This window comes from Strix uralensis, chromosome 2 (assembly GCF_047716275.1).
Source record: "Strix uralensis isolate ZFMK-TIS-50842 chromosome 2, bStrUra1, whole genome shotgun sequence".
NCBI classification, from domain to species: Eukaryota; Metazoa; Chordata; class Aves; order Strigiformes; family Strigidae; genus Strix; species Strix uralensis.
The window spans coordinates 112509095-112536915 of NC_133973.1; the positions used below are offsets into that span (position 1 = coordinate 112509095).

Sequence of the window (27821 nt, forward strand, 5' to 3'; positions counted from 1 at the left end):
CTTTTAAAATAATATATGCTTGTGTTACATGGATAACTGATCTTTATTATTTTTCAAAGAGTAACTACACACTGTCCCTTTTATCAAACTATTACATTTTTGTTTCACTCTTATGCCCAAGATCTAAAAACTGTGATGTGTGGCACCAAAACAAAATCAACCTTTCAGGTGGGTACCTGAAAAATGTAACTGATTTCTATTGCATTATTGTAAAAAGTCTTAAGAGTAGGCAACCACTACCCAATTGAAATCAACAGTAATCACTAGTGGCACTGTTTAACATCTCCTGGCTTGTAGTCTTTCTGTATTGACCTTTTCATTTATGTTTCCTAGTTTTTGCTTGTAACACCAGAAGAACAAGATCTGTAATTGTAGTTAAATCAATCTGACAATGAGTCACGCTCTGGCAGCTAAAGAGGAATCAGGAGAAAAATAATCTAATCTTAAACATGAATGGTATTTGCTGGAGGGAAGGGAGGAAGGGAGGGTGTATGTAATTTTTTTTGAAGGGGAATGTAAAACTTGCCAGGAATTCATAGCATTTTTTTCTTTCTTTTTTTTTTTTTTTCATCAAATCTTGTGCTTTATGATCTAGAGTGGCTGCTTAAACAGAGTATCTTGGAAAATTAGTGCCATATTGAAATCACCTGTAAATATGTATTTCCTTGTGTATGACAGGTTTTGGTTTTTAATTACATTGTTAGAGGCAGAACTAGTGGCAGCAAAAAGACCACCTCTTTTTTTGCATCCATTATCCACTGGCACTGATTCAGAAATTGTAAACATCTGTAGTAAACACATGAGCATCCTATACTGGTAGAAGCTACAGTTCTTGAGAGCCTTCCATACAGCCTCTCTCCTGACATGGAAATCTACAACTGGCTAGTGTGAAATGCTGAGCCTGGGATTTCTGAGCTCCTTGTTCTCTCTGGAGCTCATGTGCCTGCCTACATGTTTTATCCTCCATCCACTTGAGATCCAAGCTTGGATTACACTTTTGAGAACAGGCAACCGACTGACGAATGCTGTTTGCTTCACAGTTGCAGATGTCAGATGTCATCTTCACTGTAGCATCTAGAATGAAAATCTCAACTAGGCTGTAAGATCTTTGAGGCCAGGATCATCTTTTCATCCTACACACATGCATAGTTTTTCACCTAGTTTTTCATATATTGTGTGTTTTCATAAAAAAGTGATCTTATTACTGTTTGCATCCTGAACAGGGAGTATTTTGTAATGTAAGTAATAAAATATTATAACACTACGTTAATGATAAGTTGCTCCATTCTCATGTTGCTGTCTTGAATTGGTGCTTTAAGCTCATATGAAAAAACTCTCAGTAGGTACTCAAAAATACTGCGACTGTCAAAAAGCTGGCAGGTAGTGTACTGCAAAATCACAACACAGTATCAAAAACTCTAAGACTTTTGGAGATAAGAGAGGTGGATACATTCTGGTACCAAATGTGGAATGACCCTTGTGTAGAAGGTAATTTCAGTGTCTTTTTCTTTCCTCCAGAACTGTTTAAGATAAAAGTAATCCTAGAATTATCATTTGTCTGACTGATTATTTACTAAAATCAAAGTGTTCTTGCTAGGATGCATTTTAGTCAAGAATGAGCTTAGGCTTGCCTAAGATTAGATTTGAATTATATTAGATTTAGCATAGAGTGAACATGAATATTGCAATACGTAGTAGAGAAAATGCAGCAAGAAATCAGCCTGTTTTCTATAAAGAGCCTGGAGAATTTTTAGCATGAAGACCAGAGGAACTCCAGGTAGTGTATCATAATACATAAACCCAGTGTTTACTGCCTCACTGGGCTTGCATAGCTATGCATTCAGATGAAAGGGATACTAAGATTTTGAAAAATAAAAAAATCAGTGAAATAATGATAATTAAACTCACAGTCAAATTAATTTATAGGTAAGGCCTCTCCTCCATTCTTAAATCATCTGCCCAGAATTACATATTCTTTAATCACGTACATGATAAGGAGCCTTGGCACAGTGCATGGCTGTTATGCTTGATGACCTAAAATATGCTGTCATGAAGTACATCCTTGTATCTGATATTATGCTGTTGTATTTGGTTTAGTGTAAACACTTAGCTATTTAAATTAATGTTTTAATTGAATGTTTCTTCTTTTCATCAGCAGTATAACATTAATAGGTATTTCTAGTGACAGATGGGTTTTAAAGACAGCCTAAAAGTACTGGAGGGCCCTGAATGTGAAAATGCAAGTGGCCATTAAGCCACAGCTATTGCTGTAAGGGATGAAACATTTGAACTTACATAGTAAGTAGATCAAAATTCCAGACATTCTATAATTAATTCACAGCGGATCTCTAGCGGCTTATAGTAAGGTTCTATGTATCTGATGGTCTCCTTCAAGCTCTCGTGTGTGTGGTAGGTCCTAGATTAAGTCAAGACCTAGCCATCAGTCTTGAGGTACAGCTAATCCTGGGAGAAGGACCTCAGACATTTTCCATCAGCTGTCAAGCAGCCAGTTGCCTTTGAAAACTCAGTTGCATGAAGCTGCATGCTTCTGTGCCTGAACAGCTACTGATAAGTATTTAAAGGTCCTGTCCTACTGCGTCTGCAGTATGGAACTGTCGTCAGCTACATGTTGCTATGAAATGGAGCGCAGGAAGCAGGATGACTGTAATGTGACATCTCTCTTTTCTTGTCATGTCATTATCCCATGAAGTACAAAATGATTGCTCCAAATTTTGTGTCTTGTAGGAAATCTGCCTAGGACATACCACAGCTGAGAATCTAGTCCACTAAAATCTGCTCTGATAATCCACTGCTAATGCTTCTGTTCTCTGTCACTCTTGATAGCAGAGCTGTCCTCCAGGCCTTTTCTTGGAAAGACATTTAAGTCCTGTAACAGAGCAAATCGGGTGTGTTACATCTTTATTCTTTTTTTAATTTGTTTCTTTTTTATATTTTTATTCTGTTCATTATTTATTCTTTGAAGAGCTACCTAAGTCTTGGTAGAACTTCTTCCATTATCTTGGTTTAAGTGTCAAAGGGAAGCATGATTTGATACCAGTTGTTTTCAACCATCTACCATAAAAGCATACTAACGGTCAGGCAATTTAAGCACTCGCACACGTGATTGTTTCACACAATTGCTTCCAGAACTGTGGCTATCTTGGTTACATCCAAACTGTTCCCCAGCAAGTCTGATTATTTAGATGGAGTTTCTGGTGGAAAGTTCTGCAGCTTTTGCCCCATCTGTGTGTCCAGGTGCAGCTGACAGCTGTTGTTCTCTGTACAGCATGGAGGTCCCCAAGGAGTGGGGAGATGTTTATCTTACAGCCATGAAAGTTTGGGAGAGCTACCATCATACACACACGCCCAATAATAGAACAAAACAATTACTAATCAAATGTATGTCTCCATGCTGAAACAGAATTCAGGCTGTAAAGGTAGAGAGGGATCTCAGCATCCAGTTTTCCAGCAGCTGGTATCACCAAGCTTGCTGACAGATGTGCATTTTGACAATAGTCCATAAGCCCAGCCAGAGGACATAGGAAGCTGAGATTCCTTTCTTGCATTAATTAGTAGGTTTTGCCCATGGGGAGGCCCTTTTCAAATGTTCCACATTCTGATTCTTTCTGGAACATTAGAATACACCAATTAGGAAAATACTGTTAAAAGCAGAATAGCAATAGCTGCTTCCTGAGTTCAGATGTTGTGTTGTGAGTTAGTATTATTTTTAATCGCTATGATTGAGTGTAACTATACAGAGGATAGATGTGGATCAGTAGGTGCATCCTTCACTGTTGTGTTTTTCCATTTTCAGAGTTGACAGCAATAATTTTCACTTTAAAAGTTTATTCTTGTTGGACCTGACTTTCAGTTCGTATAAATCAGACCTACCTTGATTTAAGACCAGCTAAAACAATGGTGGTTTTTGTCAAATCAGTGTTTCTCAAAAGATGAATAGTGCCTTAAATCTAACTGTAAAAACAAATTTCAAGCAGTGGCCATTAACTTGAATTATGAAACAGAAAACAGAGAAGGATGATATTTGTCTCACAGTGATTAAGGACAACAAGATATGCAAGGTGATAGAAAAATCTTCATTATTTCTGTCAGCATTTAGTTGTAGCCCATGATATGCATGGGAGCGCTATAAAAATTACGCAGCAAATATTGTGATGAATGTTAGGCAATGCTATGGAATATTTCTTCTTATTTTAATTGTCTGAAACTTGCCTAATACCACTTTTTTGGGAATTATATAATCATAAATTCAGTTCAGAGATCGTATTGAGCTACCAAGGACAGTAACACTGTGAGAAGATTATTGAGCTTTCCACTAAAGGATCCTTGAATGTTTTTAGGAAGGTCATAGTGCTTAGTTACAAAAAAAGAAAATAAATTAAATGTTTGTCTGCATTGCAGAGAAGCATAAAATCAGTTCATCATATACGAGCATAAGGTATGGAGATAGTTCTGTGAATATATTTGTTTTGGCTGTCCATGACAACTGAGAAATAATATATGCTAATTTTAAAACCCCTCTGTGGGAGTATAGTTATTTTATTCTATTTCAAGAAATGTGTCTTTTTGTTTTTTTACTTTAAAATAGCTTCAGTCACTAGTACATATATTTAAATGAGTTTGAAGCTGCTTTAGGCTATGCAGGAATGCGTGTGTGTGTGTGTGTGTGCAAGAATGAGTGAGTGACAGAGAGGAGGAGAGAATTTGAGCCAATCCCTAACAAGTCTCTGCTCTCTTCTGTTACAAGAGAATGATGCATGCAGGCAACTAAGTATTTCATTATGACTTTGGTCCATAATTTTAAACATGGTATGATGCAGAAAAGTCAAGATGTTAATGTTTCTGTACAGACATTTTATGATATGTGTGTGACAAGAAATTATAAATTATAAAATATGGTTATGGTTGTGGATACCCTAACAACTTTTACGTCTGGCTTTCAGTTAGGCTTTGGACATGTATACTAGTAGTGGTACAGATGCAGAAGGTAGAGACCAAACTGATTAAGGGTTTGGTCTGGACAGCAGTAATCCAAGTGTCACTGTAGGATTGGAGATGCTCATGACTAGCTGAAGAACATCAATTCCTTCATTCAGTCAGTGCTGCACTGACTTGCTGGAGGTCACAGATTAAGCCAGCAGCACCTTCAGTAGATGGGCACACAAATTTCTGCCCTCTCAGAACCTCAACAATTTTTGAAGGGAAAAAATTAAAAGGGTGGGTGAATCAGAGGCACATATATATGTGTGTATATTTGGGGATATGGTTCATGCATTATGTGTGTGTGGTAGCAGAGGCTTCCAGCTCCAGTCTCTCCAGACTGATTTAAGTCCTATGCGGCCCAACACCACAATTAGTGTATAAAAATGATTGGGTTTAAGCACATGCTTAACACCAGGCATGCCTAGACTAAATAATTTCAAACCATACATGTGTGTTGGTCCTTTGCTGCATTACAACCCTCATGTTCCTAGATCACATGTGCATAAGGGATTCTCAGCTCCTAATACAACATAAATTCACCCAACTTTTCTCACCATGGGCATACTGGTCTGCATAACCTCAGCAGGTAAGGCAAAAGGTAAGGCAAATGACTGGGCATGCAGAGCTTTGAAGTTGCTTAGGTGCTTACGTGGTAGTTATCTGAATTTCACCTGGGCATTTGCTGACAGCAGAGACAGTGAACCTCACTGTAAAGGGAAATGTATACGTTTCTATGAAAAATATTAACTTCACAACCATCGCACAAATGCATTGTCCTTTATTTATAGGGGTTGAAGAGTCCATTTTGAAACTAAACAACATAAGTTGATGCACGTCACACTTGAGTTAAGTGTCCATCTTCTTATGGACTACACTAGAATTTGCAATAGAGTGGTCATTTCTGAAATGTCTTGTGTGAGTTTGCTGTGGATGTGGTGAGATAGTGACGTAGATGACATCATCTTATCCAGTGCTGGTGATGCTGAAAGACATTATGTTCTTTCTTAGACAGGGAGAACTATGAAACCTCCCAAAGGGAAAGCATGTCATCTGCATGGAAAAAAGTCATGGGGGAGATTTTTCTTTGCATCTGTCATAAAACCAAACTGATAGAGACAAAACCACACAGGCAATCAAAGAAAATTGATCAGAAATTGAAAAGGATTTACTGCAGGTTTCCAAAACCAAAATGTCCTACAAAGATTAAAATCTATAAAGTAATTAAAGATATATTTCTGTGGACACTCAATAGTGAAAACAAACAAACTGCTACTAATAGCATTCTGAAGTTCATTCCCAGCTAAGTACTACTCTGGGCCAAGCTAAAATAACACCACAGCCCTAGCCAGAGCTCACAAGGCTTGGTTTTCATGTTCTGCCATGGATTACTGCTAACTGCTGTTTGCTTTAGAAGTCACTCATTTCCCATAGCAGGATAACAGAGTGCCCAGCTTTCATGCCTCTCTTTGTTGTTGTGTGACCTCTTGTATCTTTCCCACTTCGTTTTATCTTTAAAATAGATATAGCACTTCTTCCTACTCAAGAGGGTAAAAATGATAGTAATGTGTGACTCACTGTATTGTTCCAGGGTTATAAAAAACAGGGACTGCTCTCACTTCTCGATTTTGCCCATCTCCATTTGGCAGTCGTTGCTCTTTTTGTCTTTCTTCCTCCCACCTCTGCCCCATCACATTTCCACTCAACCCCCACACATATATTGTGACAACCACATTATCTCCAGGTTTTATTCATCTCTTTGTTTATACAGAAGCATAGCTGGTTATCTTAACACAGGACTGAGCATTAATTGGTATTTACACAGTTTTGAGCATGTTGATGTTATTTCTACTGCAGTTGAGAGTTCAGAATGACTAAGAGCTCCTGGGACTTGCCAAAGGTAAAAGCATCACAAAGAGGACATTTTTTGTTTTTATTGGAACGAAATTTGCTGAAATGTGGCAAAGCTGTGCCCTGTAAGGAAGTGATCGCAGAGGGTGGGTATTGGGAATGGGGCAGGATGAACTGAGCATTCAGTTCACCATGTAGACCAAACTTGGATACATGCTCCTCAAACTGTTTCCTTGGCTAAACGCTTGAGATTGCCCGCACCTGCTTTGCTCCTGACCATGCAAGAACACAATACCAAACTGACAGGTTAGATTTTAAAATATCAACTATTACAAAAGACTGTCTGAAAGCACAAAAATGGGAAGGGCTATGGAGAGTTTGTGCAAATGAGAGAGGAGGGTATGTTACCAGTTTTTAGTGGGTGGGACCAGACCAGTTTGGCTGCCCTGGTCACCTTGAAGGGATGAGGGACATCTGTTTCTGCAGTGGGACATCTGTATTCTGCCTCTCAGGTATATGCAGCTGGCCACAAAGGGCAAAACAGTGGCAACAGATAAGCTGTTGTCACAGCTTGCTTTGGTTAGAACATGGACTTCCACAGACATAATTTAGAGTCCCTGAAAATTTAAATTACCATGGATATGTTACAGCAAAGTAACATTCTGGAGTTTTAAGTATCTACATTTCTGGGGAAAAAAAAATTTTAACCCATCAGAGCTATTTTCTAAATTAATTTCAGTGGCCTCCAAAATCACAAGTATAATAAAATCTTTGAAGGTGAAGAAGGTGACCTTATGATACACTGGGGTCCTTTTTTCATGGTTTGAAATAGGGGTATTCATAGAAATAGGTTTTCTGTTCTGTGAAATGTTTTGTCAGTTTGTAAAATTTCCCTGTCTTGTTCAAGATCACAGGCCAAGACCAGGTAAAAAGGGTTTTGTGAATTTCGTATCTAATGTAATATAATTAATTAAAGTAGACACATTTTAAACACAAAAAGGCATTTTTTCTTTGAAAGCTATCAAAATGAAACATTTCAACAATGTCAATAATTTCCTTTTTTAATTTGATAATTTGCTTTCTTTGTTGAAAAGTTGTGTCAATTAAATTTTTGAGTGGAAAAATTCCTCAATAATTGCAGTCTCCAACTTACCACTTCTACTGATTCTGGTATCATTGGTCTTGTCCTTCTGTGGGATTTGTGGATCAGTTGCAAACCACAGTAACATTTCATTTCCCTAATGTGAATGCTGGTATCTGAGTATACCTGCATATGTGGTATGGCATAGTTAGCAACAAAGAGGCTCTTCTCAACATACAGGCTTTTCACTATTCATTAAATAATAGGAAAAGTTTCACGTTCAAATTTCAACTAGTTGTACTGGAGCGAAATTCAGGAGACCAGATTAATTAGCTCTTCAGGGCTGCTGCTTCAAACTGCCTGTAACGTTTGCAATGTCAGTCATCTGTCCTATGAGGGCAGAGCCAGAGCTATGAAGGGTGAAGGTTAAAATCCACCTGCAAAGCCCACCATGTAATAGCAAACAGTGTCATGTTCTCCCACAGAGGACACCACAGGAGAAGCAAAAGTAATGTAGAATGGTGATAGCAAAAACCCCGATATTACAGAATATTAACAAAGCATTCGCATCAGAGCAACATGTCAGATGTAGGAAATGGTAGCTGTAATGGAAGTCTCGTGACGAAAGCAACAAATTAAACAGCAGAAACTTTGGGGGAATAAAATTAATGTTCTGCTGCTTTCATTTCCCATTTGTCAAGATGAGTGCCAGTGCTGGTGCAAGATGAATAGGCATGGCCAGCTTGACCCACAGGGATGAATGGCATTTTCCAATCTCATAGCAAAATGAGCAACTGGACTGATTTAATATTGTAACAAACACCGTAGAAGCACACCCTAACACTCACTGCATGTGGCTGCTGCTCCTCATGTTCTGGAACCAAATTCTTCTCAATAAAAATTTGGGTATAACCACCAGTGCCATAATTGCTTGACATTTTGAGATCATATTAGCAGCTGCTAGAATTAAAAATCTTGCATGTTTGTTAATATAATAATTTTTTTTTTAGTTACATATGATAAGTTACAGTTACTAAAATGCATGTTCCTTTACCGTTAGTCTTTTGGCCTTTTTTTTTCTAATTTCACTCTGAACATTGTTGAAATGGTTTTCATTGTTACAGACTTTATTATTGCCCTGCTCCACTTATTGTAAAACTTTTTCTTTAAGTCATTCAAAAGTTTTCACCGTAAAATAATTTTGAAACAGTTTTCTATTTGATCAAAGCTTTCAAAACTACAGCCACATGAAATGTCACATTACTTTCTGGACTTTTATCGATAGTACATGGGCAAAATATATACAGATTTCTAGCAAACAGAAGAAAACAACTGAATAAATCTTTCTTTCTATGGTAACGCTTTTCAAACCAGCACTGATCTTGGTGTAAGATTTGAAAAAAAAAAAATTAGAATAAAGTAAAATGCATTTAATAATTAATACATAAACTAGTCTTATTTTGCCAACTAAAACACTAAAGAAAATAATTTTCAAATGTTCATTAAATGTTCCTTAAAGCTGTGCACAATGATTTAATATGCTTTTATATCTGCAGGCAATATTTACAGTATTTCATCTTTTTAGAATACAACTCAGCATATTAAGTCTGGGGCTTTCAAAAGAACATTTCTGTGTCCTCTGAATTCTTCTGGATGCTTGAATCCCTTCAGCTCATTTTAGAAATATCATCATAAAATATTAGAGTTCCATTTTCTTTGCACAGGATTAAAAGGTTCTGTATGCTAGATCCTCAGAGAAAACAGGAAAAATACTGCCAGTTTAATGATTCTGCCAGTTTAAAGCAAAGAAATAAATTAGAATCCCTAAATTAGACTTTCTCCATGTCAGCTACAGAGAAACTGAGTTTATTTTATTTACATTTCTTTCTTGACAACTCCTTGAAACTGTACGTAGCTCTCAAGAAAATGAGACGAAGTGTCAGAGGTTTAAAATGTCTGTAGAAACACTGCGTCTGCAGTGCTTCTACAGAACTGAACTTGTTTGTGACTGGTTCGGTTCATTTTCAGTAACACACTGGAGTGCAGGTTAGATAGCAGCAAATGTCTCAGTGAGCTATGCTAGTAAAGAAGCCTTAGAAATCCTTTCAGCTTGCATCAGGATTTATAAATTTCATTTATAAAACTGGACACATCTCTGTTTTTCTGGGGTACATGTACCCATTCATTTCAAGTAAGCTGATACATATTTAGACTACATATCTTTTTTGCGGTAACTGGAAAAATATTTATTATTTTTTACATATTTGTAGAGCTTAAAAAATATGGAACATTATTATATTTGAGAATACCTGAAGTAGCCATCTGTCACTATGACAGCTGTGCTATAAGCTAACATAGGGAAAATAGTTTTAATGTTAAATTGCTTAGGATAGGTGTGTACAAGACAGTGCTGAGGGACACTGCAGAGCAGACTGAGCACGTCTGTCCTCTGTAGCACTTCGCCCTGGCTCTTTGTGGTCTCTGTGCTTTTTGTGGTCTCCTGTGACTCAGTCATAATATTGCATACGTGAAGTGAAAGCTGTGCTGCAAGCCATGAGGTGAGGGTTTTAGGGAATGGACATGTGCTGCATGCCACAGAGGAGGTGTTTAAGGGTACAAAGGATGCAGAGATGGTGCTGGAGGACTCTGCAGGGTGGCAAGAAGCAGTTCTAGAGCAGAGTCTACCTCCATTCTGACATTTGGGAGTGGTCCCCAATCTCTTGAACTATACTAAGTTTTAATTTGTAGGTAGTTAAATGGAGCAGTTGAAAATAGAGCTAAGGATGACCCAGCAGTTATGTGGTATGGCTGATCAAGGGCTCATAAATGCACCCTGGGCTTTTGGTCCAGCAAGGGTGCTCTATCCAGTCCAGTAACAAATATCCTTGCTGAAGCTAACGTTCATGTGAGGAACAAGATTGCCTTGATCAGTGCTGTGGGTATTCTTAATGGCTTATACTGTTTTAAAATACCATGATGAAAACAGCATAAGAACATTAAGTTCTTAATAATGTTTTCTTATTCCAAATATTAAAAAGTCTAGAAAGGGGGACCTGGACCATTTTCCCACTTCATAGAATAAAGTAGAATCACAGAATGGTTTGGGTTGGAAGGGACCTTAAGGATCATCTAGTTCCAACCCCCCTGCCATGCGCAGGGACACCTTCCACTAGACCAGGTTGCTCAAAGCCCCGTCCAACCTGGCCTTGAACACTTCCAGGGAGGGGGCAGCCACAACTTCTCTGGGCAACCTGTTCCAGTGCCTCACCACCGCCACAGTGAAGATTTTCTTCCTAATATCTAATCTAAATTGACAGTCTTTCTGTTTAAAACCATTACCCCTCATCCTATCACTACAGTCCCTGATAAAGAGTCCCTCTCCATCTTTCCTGTAGGCCTCCTTTAAGTACTGAAAGGTTGCCATAAGGCCTCCCCGGAGTCTTCTCCAGGTTGAACAACCCCAACTCTCTCAGCCTGTCCTCATAAGGGAGGTGCTCCAGCACCCTGATCATCTTCGTGCCCTCCTCTGGACTCACTTCAGCAGGTCCATGTCTGCCTTATGCTGGGGGGCACAGTATGCCAGGTGGGGTCTCATGAGAGCAGAGTAGAGGGGGAGAATTACCTTCCTGAACTTGCTGGCCACGCTTCTTGTGAATGAGCAAGTGGACTTGCTCAACTGCAAAATGGGGAGCTGTTTACTCTTTCTTCTTTCTTTGACCCCATCCGTCATGAATAGCTTGCAGTGTAATAGCTCAGATTCACTGGAAGAAATTGAGAATTTCCCCTTACCCCTACATTCTAACCTGGCAAGGAAGCCAGCGTGTTGTGATGCAGCAGGTGTGAGGCTGAATCCCAACCAACCAAGAAGATCTGTCTTCCATGCCCCAAGAGACTTCTCCAATAACACTCAGGCTGTATATTAAACATGGTCTCCAAGAACACGTCCACAGTGGCTGTATTTTAAAGGAAAATTATTAGCCCTGTTGTCAGCCTTTGAAGATACAATGTAAGCACCTAAATCCAACAGTTTTCAAGCCTGTACCAAATACTGGTGCCAAGTCTCTGAGAGAAATTGGATTTCTGACACAGCCATCTCCGCAGAGTTTTCTATGGGATGACTTCAATATTGCCATTATTCTCAGCTGACTAATGCTTTCTAGGGAACTTGCAAGTGTAATCCAGACTGAAGATCTCATTGCTGGGGCCAGGCAACTTCAAGTTAATGGTGACATTGCTGAGTGTTATAATATTACTTACCATTTTGGGCTGTAGAATTTTATTTTGAAGTAGTAGCCAGGATTTTTTTTCCTTCTGTTAACATCTTTCTGAAAGGATCTAGTAAACCTGCTAATCAGATGACTGAGTTTTGCATGTGGATTGCTGTTTTCCTCCTTTAGAACTGTCTATATGTCGCTTTAATTAAAGCCTGGCAGATTATTAAATCTCTAGAATGAAGAACCAGCAGGATTTTTCAGTCTTTATACTTTGCAGGACCTTTTCCAGCTCAGAGCGCTTTCCTTCTGTATCAGTTAACCAGTAAGAAGTCTTGCAGATTTATCCATTTTTCCTCTGAAGGAAGTGTTGTATTTCAGAGTGGTGCTGCTGGTTGCTCACCGCAGAACGTAAGCTTGCAGAATCCAAAGCCTTTTTTATTAATAACAGATGTCAAATAGTTGTGTCAAAATGCCAGGGTTTATTTGATAGCAGTGATATTTTTGATACCATATCTGTGTTGAATAAATTCTGTGGCTTTTTATTAAACGTCCAGAAGAGTTATTTGCATGCTGAACAGATACACTAATTACCCTTTTTTTTTTTTTTTTTGAGGGTGTGATTTCCTGAGAGTGAATGATTACAGTTTGACAAGTATTCTGAAATATCAGTGGCAGATTTGGGCATATTTGAAATTAGAGCATAAAATAGCTAATAATAATAGGAGTTGACAGGGAAGAAGGAAGCAAAAGACTTGGATACAAAGTGGTCTCTTTTTTTCTTTTTTTTTCTTTTAAATGGTATATGATATTATGAGATTGGCTGCCATTTCAGAATCCCTGTGCTGTTGCAAATTAAAATAGTTTTGAAGTTGTTCAAGTCAACCATTTTGTATTCATCTTCTGTGTCAGAAAAAAGCTTTTATGTGACAATAAGCTTACTGGGACATTATTAAATCATTTAATCCAGTTGTTTGATGAGTTCCATGCCCTGATCACTTATAACCATAAAAGATTATGTGTACATCAGAGAAACTATTTTTTGAGGAGTGTGTTTATTTTGCTTGTTGAGTTTATAATGCTGGTGTTTTGCTTCTACCTTCACTTTCACTTAATCCAAGGAGTTCATTTGAGTAATTTGTTTCCACACAGAATGCCTTTCAGGAAAATCTTTCAAGTTCTTTATAAATGCACTATATTCACTTCCCCACCCCTCCACAGATCCACAGCCTTTTTTCCCTCCTTTGCTCTGTGCCCCAAATACCCTTTTTCACATGCATGGCTCTGTAGGTGAAAGGTGGCTTTAATGGGCTTGCTCACACGCTTAAAGGCTTACCTGATTTTAGATATCTGTTGAACAGAGATGTTATATTCATCTTGTTTTACACAGTTCAGATTCAGGTAATGATTTCTAACAAATTCTCTGGGCATCTTGTTCATCTGTACAGGACCCATAAATTTAATACTATGGACTAGGAGGCTGTGTTTATAGGGCAATATAAATGTGGGCCAGGGACCAGTCCCTTGCCCAAGGCCAAGTGGCCCTGGGTATCCCCTCGTTCCCAGTGCTGAGGGGACTAAGGGCATGCTTACCAATAGCTGCCTTGCTCCCAGCAGAGCTCTTCAGAGCAGTTCATAACAAAGCCAGAGCTGCTGAGTCAGGTGGACAAACCCAGGTAGGTGCTCATCAATGGCCATCTTTCATTTAGCAAGGTAGATGAGCCCTCTGAGCTTCACTTAATTGCAAGTCATCCCTTGAACTAGATGTACCGCTGCTGAGGGTAGACCCACGAGACTGGCTCATCCTACTCTGATCATAAAGCAAAGCATGGTGCTGCACAGGCAGGCTTCTTGGGGACCTTTGCTCACCTAGGTGAATGTGGGATGGCCCCGCTGAGACACAGGACTGCTGAGGGGGGAGAAATGGACCCTAATAAATTTCTGGTTTCTGCATGCAGTTTACATGCTTCAGCAAATAAAACATGGTTATATCAGCAGAGTGTGTTTGTCTTTGGCTTCTGTTTGACACTTCCACTTGCAAAATTGCTACAGCTGGAGTTGTAAGCAAATGATTTCTTTATTATTCATAGCAGCAGGTGCTGCAACAGCCTTTTGGCTAGAGTTGTACTCTCTTGGTCCATGGTTTCTATATATTTGATTAGATGGTGCCATGCTGCTCAGATGGGATGCTAGCCCTCCAATAAATGTATTTTGTTGTACAATCAGTTATATAGTGCATTATCATTATTATTTCCATAAATCAATTTTAGTTGGCAGCTTTCTGTTGCCACTTGGGATTGTTCCAGCAACAATTTGCATCCTTTTAGTATGGCATCCTAAAAAGATTTTGGAAGTTAACATAGCCTGGTTTGATTTTATAATAGCTGCTGCCATTCTGGCTGCACTAGAACAGAAAAACCAGCTATCCAAGCAGGACTGACATATTTATTTTGATTCACATATCATTTGTGTATTCCTCAAGTGCCTATCCCAAGGTTCAGTATGACAATTTAGGCACCCACCTCCGGTGTGCTTATTCCAGTGTCATGATGCAAAAAATCAGGTGCCTGCCCCTAGCAGAGTGATTGAGGACAATGCATCTCGCTGCACAGTGGAGAGACAGAATGATGGTCCTCACGCAGAAAGGCAGCCCAAAAACCCAGGACGCTGATGTTGGACCTGCCTGTCCCTTACGAGTCAACACAACATGTGTCTGAATTTCCCACTTCTCTCTGGAAGTGAGATGCTTCTTGCTAGAGCCCTCTCCTGAGGGCTCAGCACTGACTCCTTAAATGATGCTGCTAGACAGATTTTGGCTTGTAGTGCTGTAGTTCTGCTCCTTACTCTCTGCAGAATGGGCCAATTTATAAAGAGAAATAAGCTGAATTTCCTCTTCAGCCAGATGGGAATCAGAGAGCAAATTCTCCCTTTTTCAGCTGTAGAAGACCTAGGAGGAGGCGAATCCTCCAGCTTCTCTAAGAGCAAGAGGGGAAGAGGTCTAGCACGAGGGTCTGTGCAGGTACCACAGAGCCTGGCAGGGGTGGGGCCTCACTGAGGAAGGGGGCTCAGCTCCAGACTCCATGGGCATTTCACCATCACTGAGCTAAAAATCAAAAGGGAGCCTGGATGAAATCTGTACAAATCAATTCAGTCTAGGCAAGCTCATAGCAGTGTGCAGGAGCCAGAGATGGCCTCATCTTGGAGCTAAAGCCAAGCTACAAATTGCCATTAACAAAACCTAATTTGGACCCAGCCACTTGTTATTTTCCCATCTAGAAGTGACCACCTCACTTGGTCCCTGCTGCCTAAAGACAGGCTAACTTCAGCTGCTGCTCAGGCAGACCTTCAAATGGAACAAGATGCTTTTTTACAATGAAATTGCCTTGCAGAAGGGAAAACAACCATAGTCTAGCTGTGATTTTCCTATTATTAAGAGATATGCTTAACCAATTCAGTTCCATTCTTAGAGGAGGAATTTTGCAGTATCTCAGTAAAATTCTTAACTAAACAAAAGGTAAATAAGCCCCATGTTTTTATAGACAGATTCCTATCAAGGCTTCAGAGGCAATATTGACTGAAGAGATAATAGAGCACTTAGTGTATCTCATGGAAAGGTGCAGATGGTTGTCCATATGGGGACAAGCAAATAACAGGGAGTGTGTCACTGCAAGGTACTGGAGTGGCTACCTTTTCAGATGGCTGCAGACTGGGCAGTTCACACCTGTGAGTTCACTGCTATCTGGAAGAATCTGTTCAGTCTTCTGTTTAATTTAAAAAAAAAAAAAAGTAATTAGGTGCAGTTTCACCCATTATGCTAGTTTCATTTACAGGCTGCATTGCTGGGAGAGTTGGTGGATCTATCATATGAAAGGAGAATGGGTGATAGCATTTAATCACTGGCAACAGCCTTCTCACTTGGGCACTGAAAGCTATTAATAAGTAATGGACCAAGAGGTGCATCCAACTATGGTGTTAATGGTACCACTTTCAGTTAGCATGGCAGACCTGAAGCAGGGAGAATAAAAATATGAAGAAAATAACATGGCAAGTCAGTTTGGTCATGTCCCTCAGACAGAAGGACCCTCTCCTGGTCACAGATGAACAAGAACCATCACTGCACCACTCTGAGCTGCTATAGACACAGTGTCCTCTGTTTCCCACCTGTCAGTACAGCTGCCCACATATCTCGCTAGCAGACTGTATGCTTCCTGAGCCCTACCAGCTTGGTGAGACACTTTCAGGCATGTGCCAGTGTGCTGGACCTCATGTATCCTTGCAGCACGTGCCCTGCTTGTGCGAGAGACTGCTCCTAAGCTCACGCCCTGCAAGGCAGGTGAACCCAGTTTGGGAATGGGCACCACGGTGTCCTTACCAAGCAAAACTGGATATTCCCCATTTTTATTGATGAACTCTGGATTTTATGCCTTGTGTAAGGTGGTGATGATTAGTAATGACATATATTGTCATCCTGAAATGAGGAACTTATTCGAAGGAAAAAAATGTATAATTATTAAAGAAAATTTAATTTATTTCTTACAGGGGCTGTTTCAGAAGCTGTGTAAGGAAAAAGCAGGTAAGACAGCATTACTTCTTGAAAGTTTCTTGGTGGTTTGTGTACACATGCATGCGTTGATGGAGGACCCATGGGACGCTCTGCTATTATATTAGTTATTTAGTTTAGTTTCTACGATCACCTCCATGCTGTTGTTCATGACGTAGTGGTGTAGGATTTACATGGTCGTTAGGAAAGCTGATAATTCACCAACTTTCAACTTACACCTTGCAAGTGAGTTCTGAAATAACAGGGATAAAACCAAGTATTAGTTATTGGTGTCAGAGTGGGACTGAAGGGCTTGCCATGACGCTGACAGGCTTAGGTTGAGTCAAGGTGAAGTGTACCTGAGTGCATTTTCTGGCTCAGTGCTCGCACAGCAGCCGAGTCTGGTGAAGAGGCTCATTACAGAGGCGCGTTTTCCAAAAACTGTAACACTCCCCTAGGCCTTATCCCCAGTGGCAAAGTCATGGTGACAGAACCACTCCTTATCATGAGCTTGCTAGCTGGTTAATGCAGTTGTCATTATTAACAGCACTGGTGAGTTTAACCATTATGGGGAAATTATTTAGTTACAGATAACATTCTGTGAGGCACCAAGATCAGAGCAGTAAGTGGAGTTAAAGATGTGGATACCCTGAACCCCATGTATGTTAGCATGCCAGGAGCTAAGGAAAGGTTTGGATAGACTGGTATACACACAGAGATCCTGATTCAGCAAGATACTTAACACGCAATTAAAGCCGCATTTGACAAAACCAATTCATTGCAACAGAGAATAAGCAATTGCTTGGATGATTTGCTTAATTGAGGGTAAATGTCCTTTTTAAATTGTAATGAAGCACAATTAAGAGATACAGAGAAAAGAAACTGCTTCACAGAATGTGGGTTACTGGAATTTAATAACAGCCCCACAGTTTTGCAGGAAGAAATGTCCTCAAAGTCTAAGTGAATCCTCATTCCCACAAAAGCCTTTGCCAGCTAGAAATATCTCAGTCATAAAACAACTGACCTCTGGAGTCTCCCATTTCCGACTGCTTTTTCTGTTTCGTTAGTCAATATGTATGCAGTGTGTGTCAATTAAAATGAAAGCAATTGTACATCGTTGTTGTAATTATCCGTCTGTCCCTAGATGACTTAGCATCTTTTTTTTTTTGGCCTGAAGGACTAGTTTAAGCCAGTTTGCTAACTCAGCGATTTCTTCTTGCTCAGAGTAGCATCTGTCTCTTCTCTAAATTGCATCCTCAGTTCTTTCCAAGGGCCACCTTAACTCTGTTAGAAACAGATGAACGAAGCCTTTTGCAGTCAATGTCACTGATTCAATGGCTTTGCTGGCAAATGTGCTGACTTAGCAAAATGCCAGCAACCCTGGCCTAGAAAACTGAGGTCTCTGTCGGCAATTTTGCCCTCATGTATTTAACATCAGGTCAACAAAACATGAAAGCTGTTGAGCATAGTATAAGTATTTTCATTCAAGTTCTGTGCACATTAACTTTTTCTGCTTTGTGAGTTGTATGTGTATTTATTCCATGATGGTATTTGCCAGTGAAATATACGCCTGCGCTTTTCCAAAGCTATACAAATCCCATCAATTTTAAGATTGATTTAGCAGTTGTTTTTATTGTTTTCTTTGTTTGGATCGAAACCTCTCTGTGACACTGAAGGCTGGCGTTATAAAGAAAAGGAAAACACATGAATGGCACATAAATTTTAAATAAAACTGTTTATTTTAGCAGTAGTCCCATTTTTTACTATGATTAATTTTTGAATTGTTTTACTTTTATGATACCATTAATTTTGTCACCAAAAAGAGATGAAGTTTAGCACCCATCTTTACAGTAGAACATGACAGTTGAAAATTTGATAACTGCAGACATGAGAGAAGAATGACAGGTCATTTTCTGACACAGTTTGGTCACTGAGGTGGAACTTTAATCATGGAAATCTGGCATATGATAGAGTTGGTAATAAATTTATCATTAAAATGCTTCTGGCAGAAAATACCCATTTCTTCAAACTGTACCATTTTACAGGAAAAGGTTACCATCCATTAATTTCTATTTCAAATCATTTCTGTAAAATAGATGCACACTTTTTGACATGTGATGATCTAACAGTTTTCAGAGTAAGAAGTTTTGATTTCTATTCAGCTTTGAAGGTTTTGGCTTTGAAATTTGTTATGTTAGAGCATTAAAAAAAAAAAAAAAGAGAAAACGTGATTTAAATTTTAAAAAAAGGCCAAATTATGTCTTGTATGGAGGGACAGAGTTCCTTCCAGATTTGCAGTTCCTAAACATTTCTGATATTTTCCCTGCTTTCTGGATAAGAATTTTTTTTCTGTTTTGGAATTTCTCATGTGAGAAGAACACCTGTCCTGCCCGTATCGGCCATGTACAGACCACAGCACTCTTCTGCTCAAGTTCCTTTTCTGCACGACTTTCCTCTTACACTATCACTTCTTACTCTATCTCATTCCCCTTTGTCATTTCTTCTTCTGACCTCTTTCTTGGAAAAAGCTCTCTCCAAGTAGAGCTGTCAAGGCCCAAAAGAGTCATTTCCCGGAGTGCCGCTGGGTCATAGTGGGGCAGCACCTTGTCCTCCCCACCATACAGCATCAACGGTTTTGGATGGAAATGGCCCCTCTAACCCCATCCCAGCAGGAGCCGAGGACACACAGGGCAGCTCAGAGCTGCTGCAGCCAGGGCAGGGGACTCCTGCAGCCTTTTCCCCTGGCCTGGGCTGTCCTTGACTTCTTGTCATCCTCCATGTAAACCATATTTGTGTGTGAGAAGGAAAAAAACCTTGCCCTTTGGACTGTTGTTCTTTCTCTTGCTTGCATTTTATTTTACAATTTTTTTTTTTAACTAATAAATGCAATATTCTGAGGCTTCCATTCCCTGGATTTGCAGTGGGTGCCTCAAAATATGTTAAGCCGGATACCTGAAATGTGTCCTAAGAAAAGCTGCAGCTGCACAGATCACTCAGCAACCCCGGCACCTCTTCTGAAGTACCAGTATTGCTGGTAGTGTTGCTGCATGCTAGCCAGGCCTAGTACCATCATTCCAGACATAATAATGCAGGTGCTTTTAACAGTGCATGCACTAGAAAGAATGGTGTTCTGACCTTAAAAAAATTGTGCACTAGGAAAAAATACTAAATAATGGTAAGGTGTAACTCTCATGAATTTATTCTGCTTTCTGTTTTCTTTAATAGTGGCAGGGTGCAGTGTGAGCCAGTGGCTCCCTGGGAACCAGGGACAGACAGGGGAATAGAGTCAGACAGAGCTCCAGGATGGCCAGGCATGGCCCTGGGGACAAGGATGGGCCAAGGATGGGATGGGATGTCAATCTGCAGGTTGGGTCTCATGGCCTGGCAGGGCTGTGGCAGAGCTGGAGAACAGCCCTGCCGCAGCATCGTGGGGCTGGGATGGACAGCCCTGGGTTGGGCTGAAATGGGGTTCCACAAAGACTTGGAAATTTATATACTTATATATTTATATAATTGCACACTGCTAAGTAAACACAGTGTTATTAGGAGTTAGACGTAGGTTGCAAACATGGCGTCATGCACACCCTTGAAGATGTAGTTAGCAAAGTGCAAGGGACAGTTGCAAAAGAGAATAAGCACTTTGGAGTGGAAAAGCTGGTTTTCATTAAACAGGCTTACCCTTGGTCTGTAGGTTAGCAGGTTGTTGGCTTTCTGTAGAAGCAGTAGACAGGAAGATGATTCACACTTGTGCTCCTTGTACATGATTGCATGAATAAGCAAGTTTTATGAATATGTAAAAAATATCCTAATCTGTGGCTTTACCAAGATCTGTGAAAACACCAGCTTCATCCACCGAACCCTCGTTTCTTTGAGAATGAACATGGCTATCCTGGTGGTAACTATGGTTTCAACCATTGAACCACGTTCCTCCTGTCTTAAATAGATTATGTCATTAGTAAGACTGCCCCAGTCCCATCACCATGCAATAGACCGCTCTGTTCAAGTCATCATCTTCAATGCTTTTACTCTCATATTGCTAAGCACATAACACCAAACCTAATCTGCAACCACCTATCTCTATTCTGGACTTGTAACCTAGAAGGTCCTAATTGTCTGCTGTGGTACCACAGAGAACACCTTGGTTAGCTGCTCCTCTTGCCATCAGATTGCTGCTGGGTTTTTAGATAGCCTGTGGTAGTCACTATTAAAACCTGGCTGACTGACGCTATGCATTCTTACTACCTCCTAGTATATAGCTTAGTAAAAATCATTCTGTTCAGCTTGAGCATTCTAGCTGCCTGATGTATTTTAAAGTTATCACCGCATAGCTCAAGATGACTAACACAGAGCACACTTCATCAGTAGGGAAAATGAGCTTTTACTTTGCTGACAAAAATTTGAAGTCAGATTAAAAGCTGACACATCCTCTATTTTAGTGGTATGTATGAAACACTAAATATAGCAGCGTGCTTGTGTATTTGCTGATGCATGGTAATGTAGTCTGTAGCAGAACAGCAATGGGCTGGCAAGGAAGATGGTGCACTGCAGTAATACGATAAAATCCTCATGTGACCTTGGCCGTTTCAGAAGTACTCCGTGGATAATTGTGTATCCTTGACTGATATATTACAAAATTCAAATAGAGGCAGTTGCGGTCCCAGGGCTTTAATGAATAGCCTTATCCTGCAATATTTGTCCAGGCACAATGCTAATTGACTTCAAGGAGAGGTCTCCACAGTGTAAGAAAACAGAACTCTGCTATATAGCAGCTGTACATGAAAAACTGCCAACAAAGGGCCTGATTCTGGGAGCTGAGAGGGAACTGCAACTCCATCTGGCTCTTGTTAGAAACTGCAGGTGCTTGATTCATCTCAAGTTCAAACCCATGTACAGTAGTTCTCACTGATTACATATTTTTGTGTTTCCTTGGTCATATAATGTTTTATGCTCATGCTTATATTTTACCTTTGCTGCAGTCCCTGGGCAAGAGTTACGGGTTAATCACACTGTGAACAGGGAAATGGATGTGGCTCCCTGTTCTGGGATTTTCCTCTTGCTTGTGGGGAGGTGGAGAAGGATGGCCTTTAACTTGCCATGGATGCCTGGCAAGTGTGCTGGAGATGGACTTCAGACTGTGACCAGGAGCTGCCTTGTCTCATCCTCTGTAGGGGAGTGCAGCAGCTGGGTTAGACATGCTGCAGTCCCCCCCAAGACCTACATAGTACTCACGTCTCATGCTGTCATTACTCCAGCTACAAACATTTACCCAAGATGAGAACCTGACCTTAAATAACTGGGGAGAATAAAACATCCTCATCCAATGATCCCGTGCATTTACGAGAAAGCAGAGTGGGGTCACTTTGACATATTTCCAACACAAAGTGGAGATGCTTGCTTTGGACTGGAAAATGGACAGGCTGTTTTGCTCAGCAGTGGTATAGTGAAAGTAAACTAGTGAATAAATCCAGCTGTTTTGTGACTTTGGCCTGTTAACTAGTTAAGCTCTGTATTGCTCAAATTAGAAGTAGGTAGACTCGGTGCTTGTCCTGCAGTCAGTGCATCAGAGGGTCCTTTCATTTGGCTCCTGTTCTAACTTCTGTGCGGTGACAGTTTGGCTCCCAAAATTAGGCAGTGAGATTGCCTCTTCCTGCTTATATGTTCCTGTCATAATCAGAAATGATAGGACAAACCCCTTCTTTGTTCCTCTGAAAAGGCAAATCTTTGCTACTCAGTTCCTACTGATGTATTGGAGCAGCTGAGGGCAAACTGTGATCCTCAGCTCTCAAAAGCAAGAAAATGAGAACCCTTACTATATATATCTCAGGATATTGCTGCTTCTAAAAAAAAAAAAAAACCAACAATCCCAAACCAGGTGTAGATTAAAAACATATATGTTTACTGTTTTAGTATGTGAATTATAGACAAATCTTGATCTATTAAGTAATACTCTGAATTTTATATAAGAAACTCCTGAAACAATGAAGCAGTAATATATAAACACACTTTATACACATACTAATATTCAGTGTCATTCTAAATATCTTCTTCCATTTCCCTGCTCCATAGTTCCTTCTGTAACTTTGATTTTCAGTCAACATTTTTAATAAGAAAGAAAAATATTGAAAAGACTAGAGCTGGTAAATGTTAAAAATAATAGTCAATAACTGTACAAAATATAGGTGGTTTCAGAATGATGGTATTATAAACATTTTTGCTTACAGCTTGGACTACTAAGGACAGCTGAATGCTAAACAGCTGATAGATGAGCTTGGGTTTGTAACTACTCTGGAGACATGGCAGGAACCTTGCTGTAAGTGGTGATTCAATGCAAATTGATAAATGTCTCTAAAGTTTTGTTTCTGTTGGAATTAGGGGGTGTTGGTTTTCAGCAGCTAAGGTCAGACATGGAGCCATAGGATTCTCGAGTCATTTTCTTCTATGACTAACCAAAATGTATGACAAAGGTTGTGGACAACCAACCATATTCAGCTCCACTGCATCTGAGCAACAACTTTCTTTGAACTGGGGTTTTCCAAGAGTCATGGCAGAGGGCACATTTTGGCATTTATTCCAAAAGTAACAAATGCCTGAAAAATTTTCACTGAATAATAAAAAAAAAATCAGAATACCTCTTTTCTGTTTCAGTTAGACCTTTCCCTCAGACCTCTCTGATAGCCACAATGCAAGCTATGTCCTTGTATTTTATTTCCTAGGCAAGGTATAACTTCAAAAGTTCAAAGGTTAGATGTTTTAAAGTACGCAAGCAGCAAAATAAATCTTTAGTGTTCTATAATGCTAACTAAGCATTACACCTCTGAGACACACATGCATGGAAGAATGAGCTATATAGTAGGAGCCTTTTGTTTTCACAGAAATCATTTCTAACAGGTAGCAGCTCCAGCAGTTTTAGTGTTTGCCATTAGAAAACATTTCCCTCATATAACAATTCTCTGGGTTCAGTTTTTACTATTTAACTATTTAGGATCAATTCCTAAGGATTTACTTTTGAGTTTTTATGCTGTATCAGAGTGACACGTACCTCCTCTCTGAAAGGCTCAGGACAAAAGACAGATTCTGCGCTGTTTCTTGGTTTTCAAGTCAGGCAGGCAAGCACAGAGGAATGCTTCTGGCTGGAACATATGCTTAAGGTAAGTTATTTGGGACAATAAAGCTATCAAACAGCCAGCTTCTGACCTTTTGCAACATAGGACCTTCTGTGGGACCATAGTCAGGCCATGCCACTGTTTCATGCTATTGAACAACATGCTGTGGTGCAACCTCTGCTCAGAGGAGATGACCACGGCACAAAAAGACACAGCGTCTGTGTAGCTGTGACCGGCTATGGTCAGAGATACCCGTTTCCACTTCTGTGACCACCAGAGCGATGAAACCCTTTACTGTTGCTCATGTTAAAATTGGGCGCAGGGTCTCTGGGCATAAGCCTCAACGCCTTGCAGTTGAGTAATAACTACGTTAACTTGAAGGAAGTGATGCCTGGGTAAGCCTCTCCCTAAATATAATGGGACCACTAGAGGAGGACAAAGAGCTGTGTAGTGTTAATGTCAACTACGGGGGCACCTTCCTAAGAAACAGGAGTTGCTTTAGCAAGCTTTTCAACTGAAAACCATACAGTCTCTGCCCTTCCTGTTTTCTGTATTAGATTGCATCTAGGCCAGCAAGTTACTATGATAGAAATGCACATAGTGGTGCTGGTATTTATTGAGCACTCAGCACAAGGCAAAAACAAATTAGTAATTTCCACCATGCTGTCAAGCCACCGCTGATATGCAGCAATAGGAGGAGGCTGAAGCTGCATATGAATGCAAAAGACATGCCAAAGCTGTCCCATGTGTAATTCCATTGCATATAATGGCATTTGTCGGTTGTGATTTTGACTCCGTGTCTTTATGAAGGCAGAGCAATAAGAAAGACAAGTTCAAGAAAACAAATGGCCAAAAGGTTGCTTTATACATGGATATTACTAAGTGAATCTGAAACTGCTATTCCAGCCTTGGTGCAGTGTTGGCTTTTGACATGAGGTCTGAGAAGGTAATGGCTTTAGGATTTTATTTGAAATTTGTTTATATTAGGAACATACCTATCCCGGCATATTTCTTGATTCCCAAAGACTCTGTTATATAAGGCTAGTACATATGTCAGGACAATTTGTTTTAAAGCAAAAGGAAAAATTCTTCCCTGGTGTAATTCTTGTGAAAACTAATGGTTTAACATCAGAGTTGACTTAAGCATCAGTTCAGTGATCATTTAAAATTAAGCAGTAAGACTGAACAGTTAAGAAGTTGCCCAGCACACTCTGTGCAAGACATAGGTCTGCCTGATGATTGCCATGCAGGTTTTTAGTATTAGCTGCAAATTTATAAATAGGAAGGACAGACTGTGAAGTATGCAGTGTTTGAAATTTGGTTTGGATGACTTCTATGTGGAAATATAGAAGGAAATGCTGAATTTATTTGCTGAATATGATGAATATGAAAATGCTGAAGTTGATGAAAAATTCATTTAGTCCACGAACTATAGCTGATAATATTTTTTTTAATTACCTGAACAGTTTCAACTGTCATTGTATAGTGCTTACTAATAGCTTTCATTTTCTGGAATTCTTAGCTTACCAGGGGTGTAAGGATTTCTCCTTACTTTAAATTCAATCCTTACTGCAATATATGATTACAGGCAATATGTAATTAACACTAAGATAACACTTGCTAATGAGAAAAGCTTGCTTTTAAAAAGTCAGGAAAATGCCCATCTGTAAGTATGACTGAAGTTATTCGATTGGTTGAATAGTTTTCAAGTCTGTAATTATCAATTACTTTTAAAATTGCCTTAATTCTGTGAAGTAAACTGATTCTAGCATCAAATCGTGCAGGTTTATCCTGCAGAATATTAAGAATTCTTCCTTTGTAGAACCTAATTCTGTGCTGGCTGCAGTCACCAGCAAAAATGGTGGGGTTAGGATTAGTCTCTTAATGATGCATTTATAGCTGTATAGAAAATTATTTAAATCTGTAAAGAAAAAAAATACTCTCCACTTTTCACTGCATTACAGAATCAAACAACTCCTCTAAGTAGCTGAGGAAATGGGAAGCTCGGGAACATTATCTTTCATAAAATGTATATAGTTCTTTTAGCAAAGTCTTAAAACTCCAACTTACTTGGATTGCTAATTAAGCCATTTATTATTTTTAAATTGTTTGTACTGAGGTAGTGACAATGGGCCTCAGGCCCAGAGTAGTGTCCTTCTGAGCACCACACAGAACAGGAGTCCTTCCTTTACAAATCTTACGGCCTTACATTATCATCAATGTATTTTATATGAAAAGGTGACTCTTAAAACATTTACATTTGTTTCTAATTCAGCATTCAAATCATTTGTCAAGAGCTTATTTTCATGCATGTTTGTCCATGAGCTGGTTGGTGTCCAGCTCATGGTCCCCATCCTGTCAGATGCTTTTTGCTGCATCCTTTGTCCATGCCAAGCTTGGCACCAGGAAGAGCTTGTGTTAGTGCTATGGTTGTACGGAGAGCCTCTGTATCTGCTCATGCATGCCAGAGCACTCATCTGAGCCATTAGCATTGTCTCAGCCAGCATCAGGTCAAGTCTTCTTAGTTCAGAAAAATTGGAGAACGAGTGGCTAAGGCCCCGGGTATTGGCGGTCCACTCCTGCCAAAGACAGAAGTATCTGGGGTACAAATATAGGAGAGAGAGAGGGCTCAGAGAACTATTTCTTCTGTGCCTGCTTCCCAAAGCAGTGGAGAGGGAATATGGAAAGGAATAATTACAACATCCCACAACTGACTGGTCTTCCTTACAACCTTTCCCATCAGTAGTTACCTTACTAGCCATGCCAGGCCTCCATCAAGAGAAGAAGTTTTGATTCCCAGGGTCTTTTAGTAGGCAAAACAGGCACAAGGCCATAGGTACTCTGGCATCACTAGCAGACTGCTGATGTTGGCATCCGTTTGTTTATAAACATAAAGTTAGCCCTGGTTTTCATATTCTTTCTTTTCTTGTCTGCTCACCAACACATTGTTGAAATCTTCAATTTACAGCTCTCTGGACTCTCTTTTGGTAACGGAAATGTAAGATGAGTTTCCAAAGTTAAACTAAACTTCTGCTATATATTTTCACATATTTATAAGACAGGCAGAACTGATGCAGTACACTCAATGGCTGGATGATGTGTTGGGAACTCAAAATACTCAGTAACATAATTTAAAGTACAATTTTTCATTTGTTGCTTTTGTTGCTGTGCTCCTATTCTACAGCCCCATATCCTTGGAATTTTTTAAGCATAACAGCAATGATATAGGGATGATATCCAGAGTATTAAGCTACACATATATTGTGCTTCTTTAGGCCTTGATAGTCCCTGTGTCTTATGAGTGCTGGGGAGGAAATACCTTTAATCTTCAAGTGTTCATTTGCAATGCCTACACTTTATTCTTACACAACACAATTTGGATGGGAACAGAGAAGTCCTTTCAGTGGTTTTGTTCCCTGGGTTTGATCCTTCTTTTACTGAAATCTGTGGCACACTGTCCTCCACAATGTCAACAGAGGCCAAGCGGAGCGATGAGGTACTGGAGTTCTGTTGTGTAGGGTTGTGGGGTTGTCAAGTATGCATTGCTGTCCTTTGGAAACCACAGAGCCACCTCTGTTTACAGCACTAGGCTTATTTCGTCATTATCCTTTTAGATGTTACAGAAAGGCAGCTCCTGTTTTTTGGCAGGAAACACTCCCCCACTCCCACTTTAGACTCTTTCCTTCTCTTTGCCTCCTCTCCTGTGAGCAACAACTTTGTCAAGAAAGCATGTTTGTTTGGGCCAGGAACAGAGGCAGCTGATACTCAGCTAGTTATTTTGATCGCCTGGCTGGTAGGGGTTGGGGGAACAGATAATGTCAAAATTTCCTCTGCATTCCAGACCTGTTTTCCTCCTACGGTTAGCAGGCATCGAGTGTGACTTTTCCCACTCAGCTTTTCCCACAGTCAGTAAGACTTATCTGACAACGGAGTTAGTGTCAACTGTCCAAAACTAACTAGGAGATATCTTCCTTTCACCACTCCTGTGCTGTTATTGCTTATCAATGTCACTTTCCAGCTTAAATGACTGGTTAATT

The 27821-nt window shown here is 39.8% G+C and overlaps 1 protein-coding gene across 8 annotated transcripts in view; it reads left to right on the forward strand.

Annotated features, from left to right (window-relative positions):
• STARD13 (StAR related lipid transfer domain containing 13) overlaps window positions 1–27821 on the forward strand; it is a 306520-nt gene that overhangs the window by 117313 nt on the left and 161386 nt on the right. For all 8 annotated transcript variants that reach the window (XR_012627686.1, XM_074859839.1, XM_074859837.1 and 5 more), the window contains one exon: window positions 16681–16714. Coding sequence is in view for 7 of the 8 variants with exons in the window: in XM_074859839.1 (XP_074715940.1) it covers window positions 16681–16714 (34 nt within the window). In the remaining variant the exon portion in view is untranslated. The remainder of the gene's footprint in view (window positions 1–16680; window positions 16715–27821) is intronic.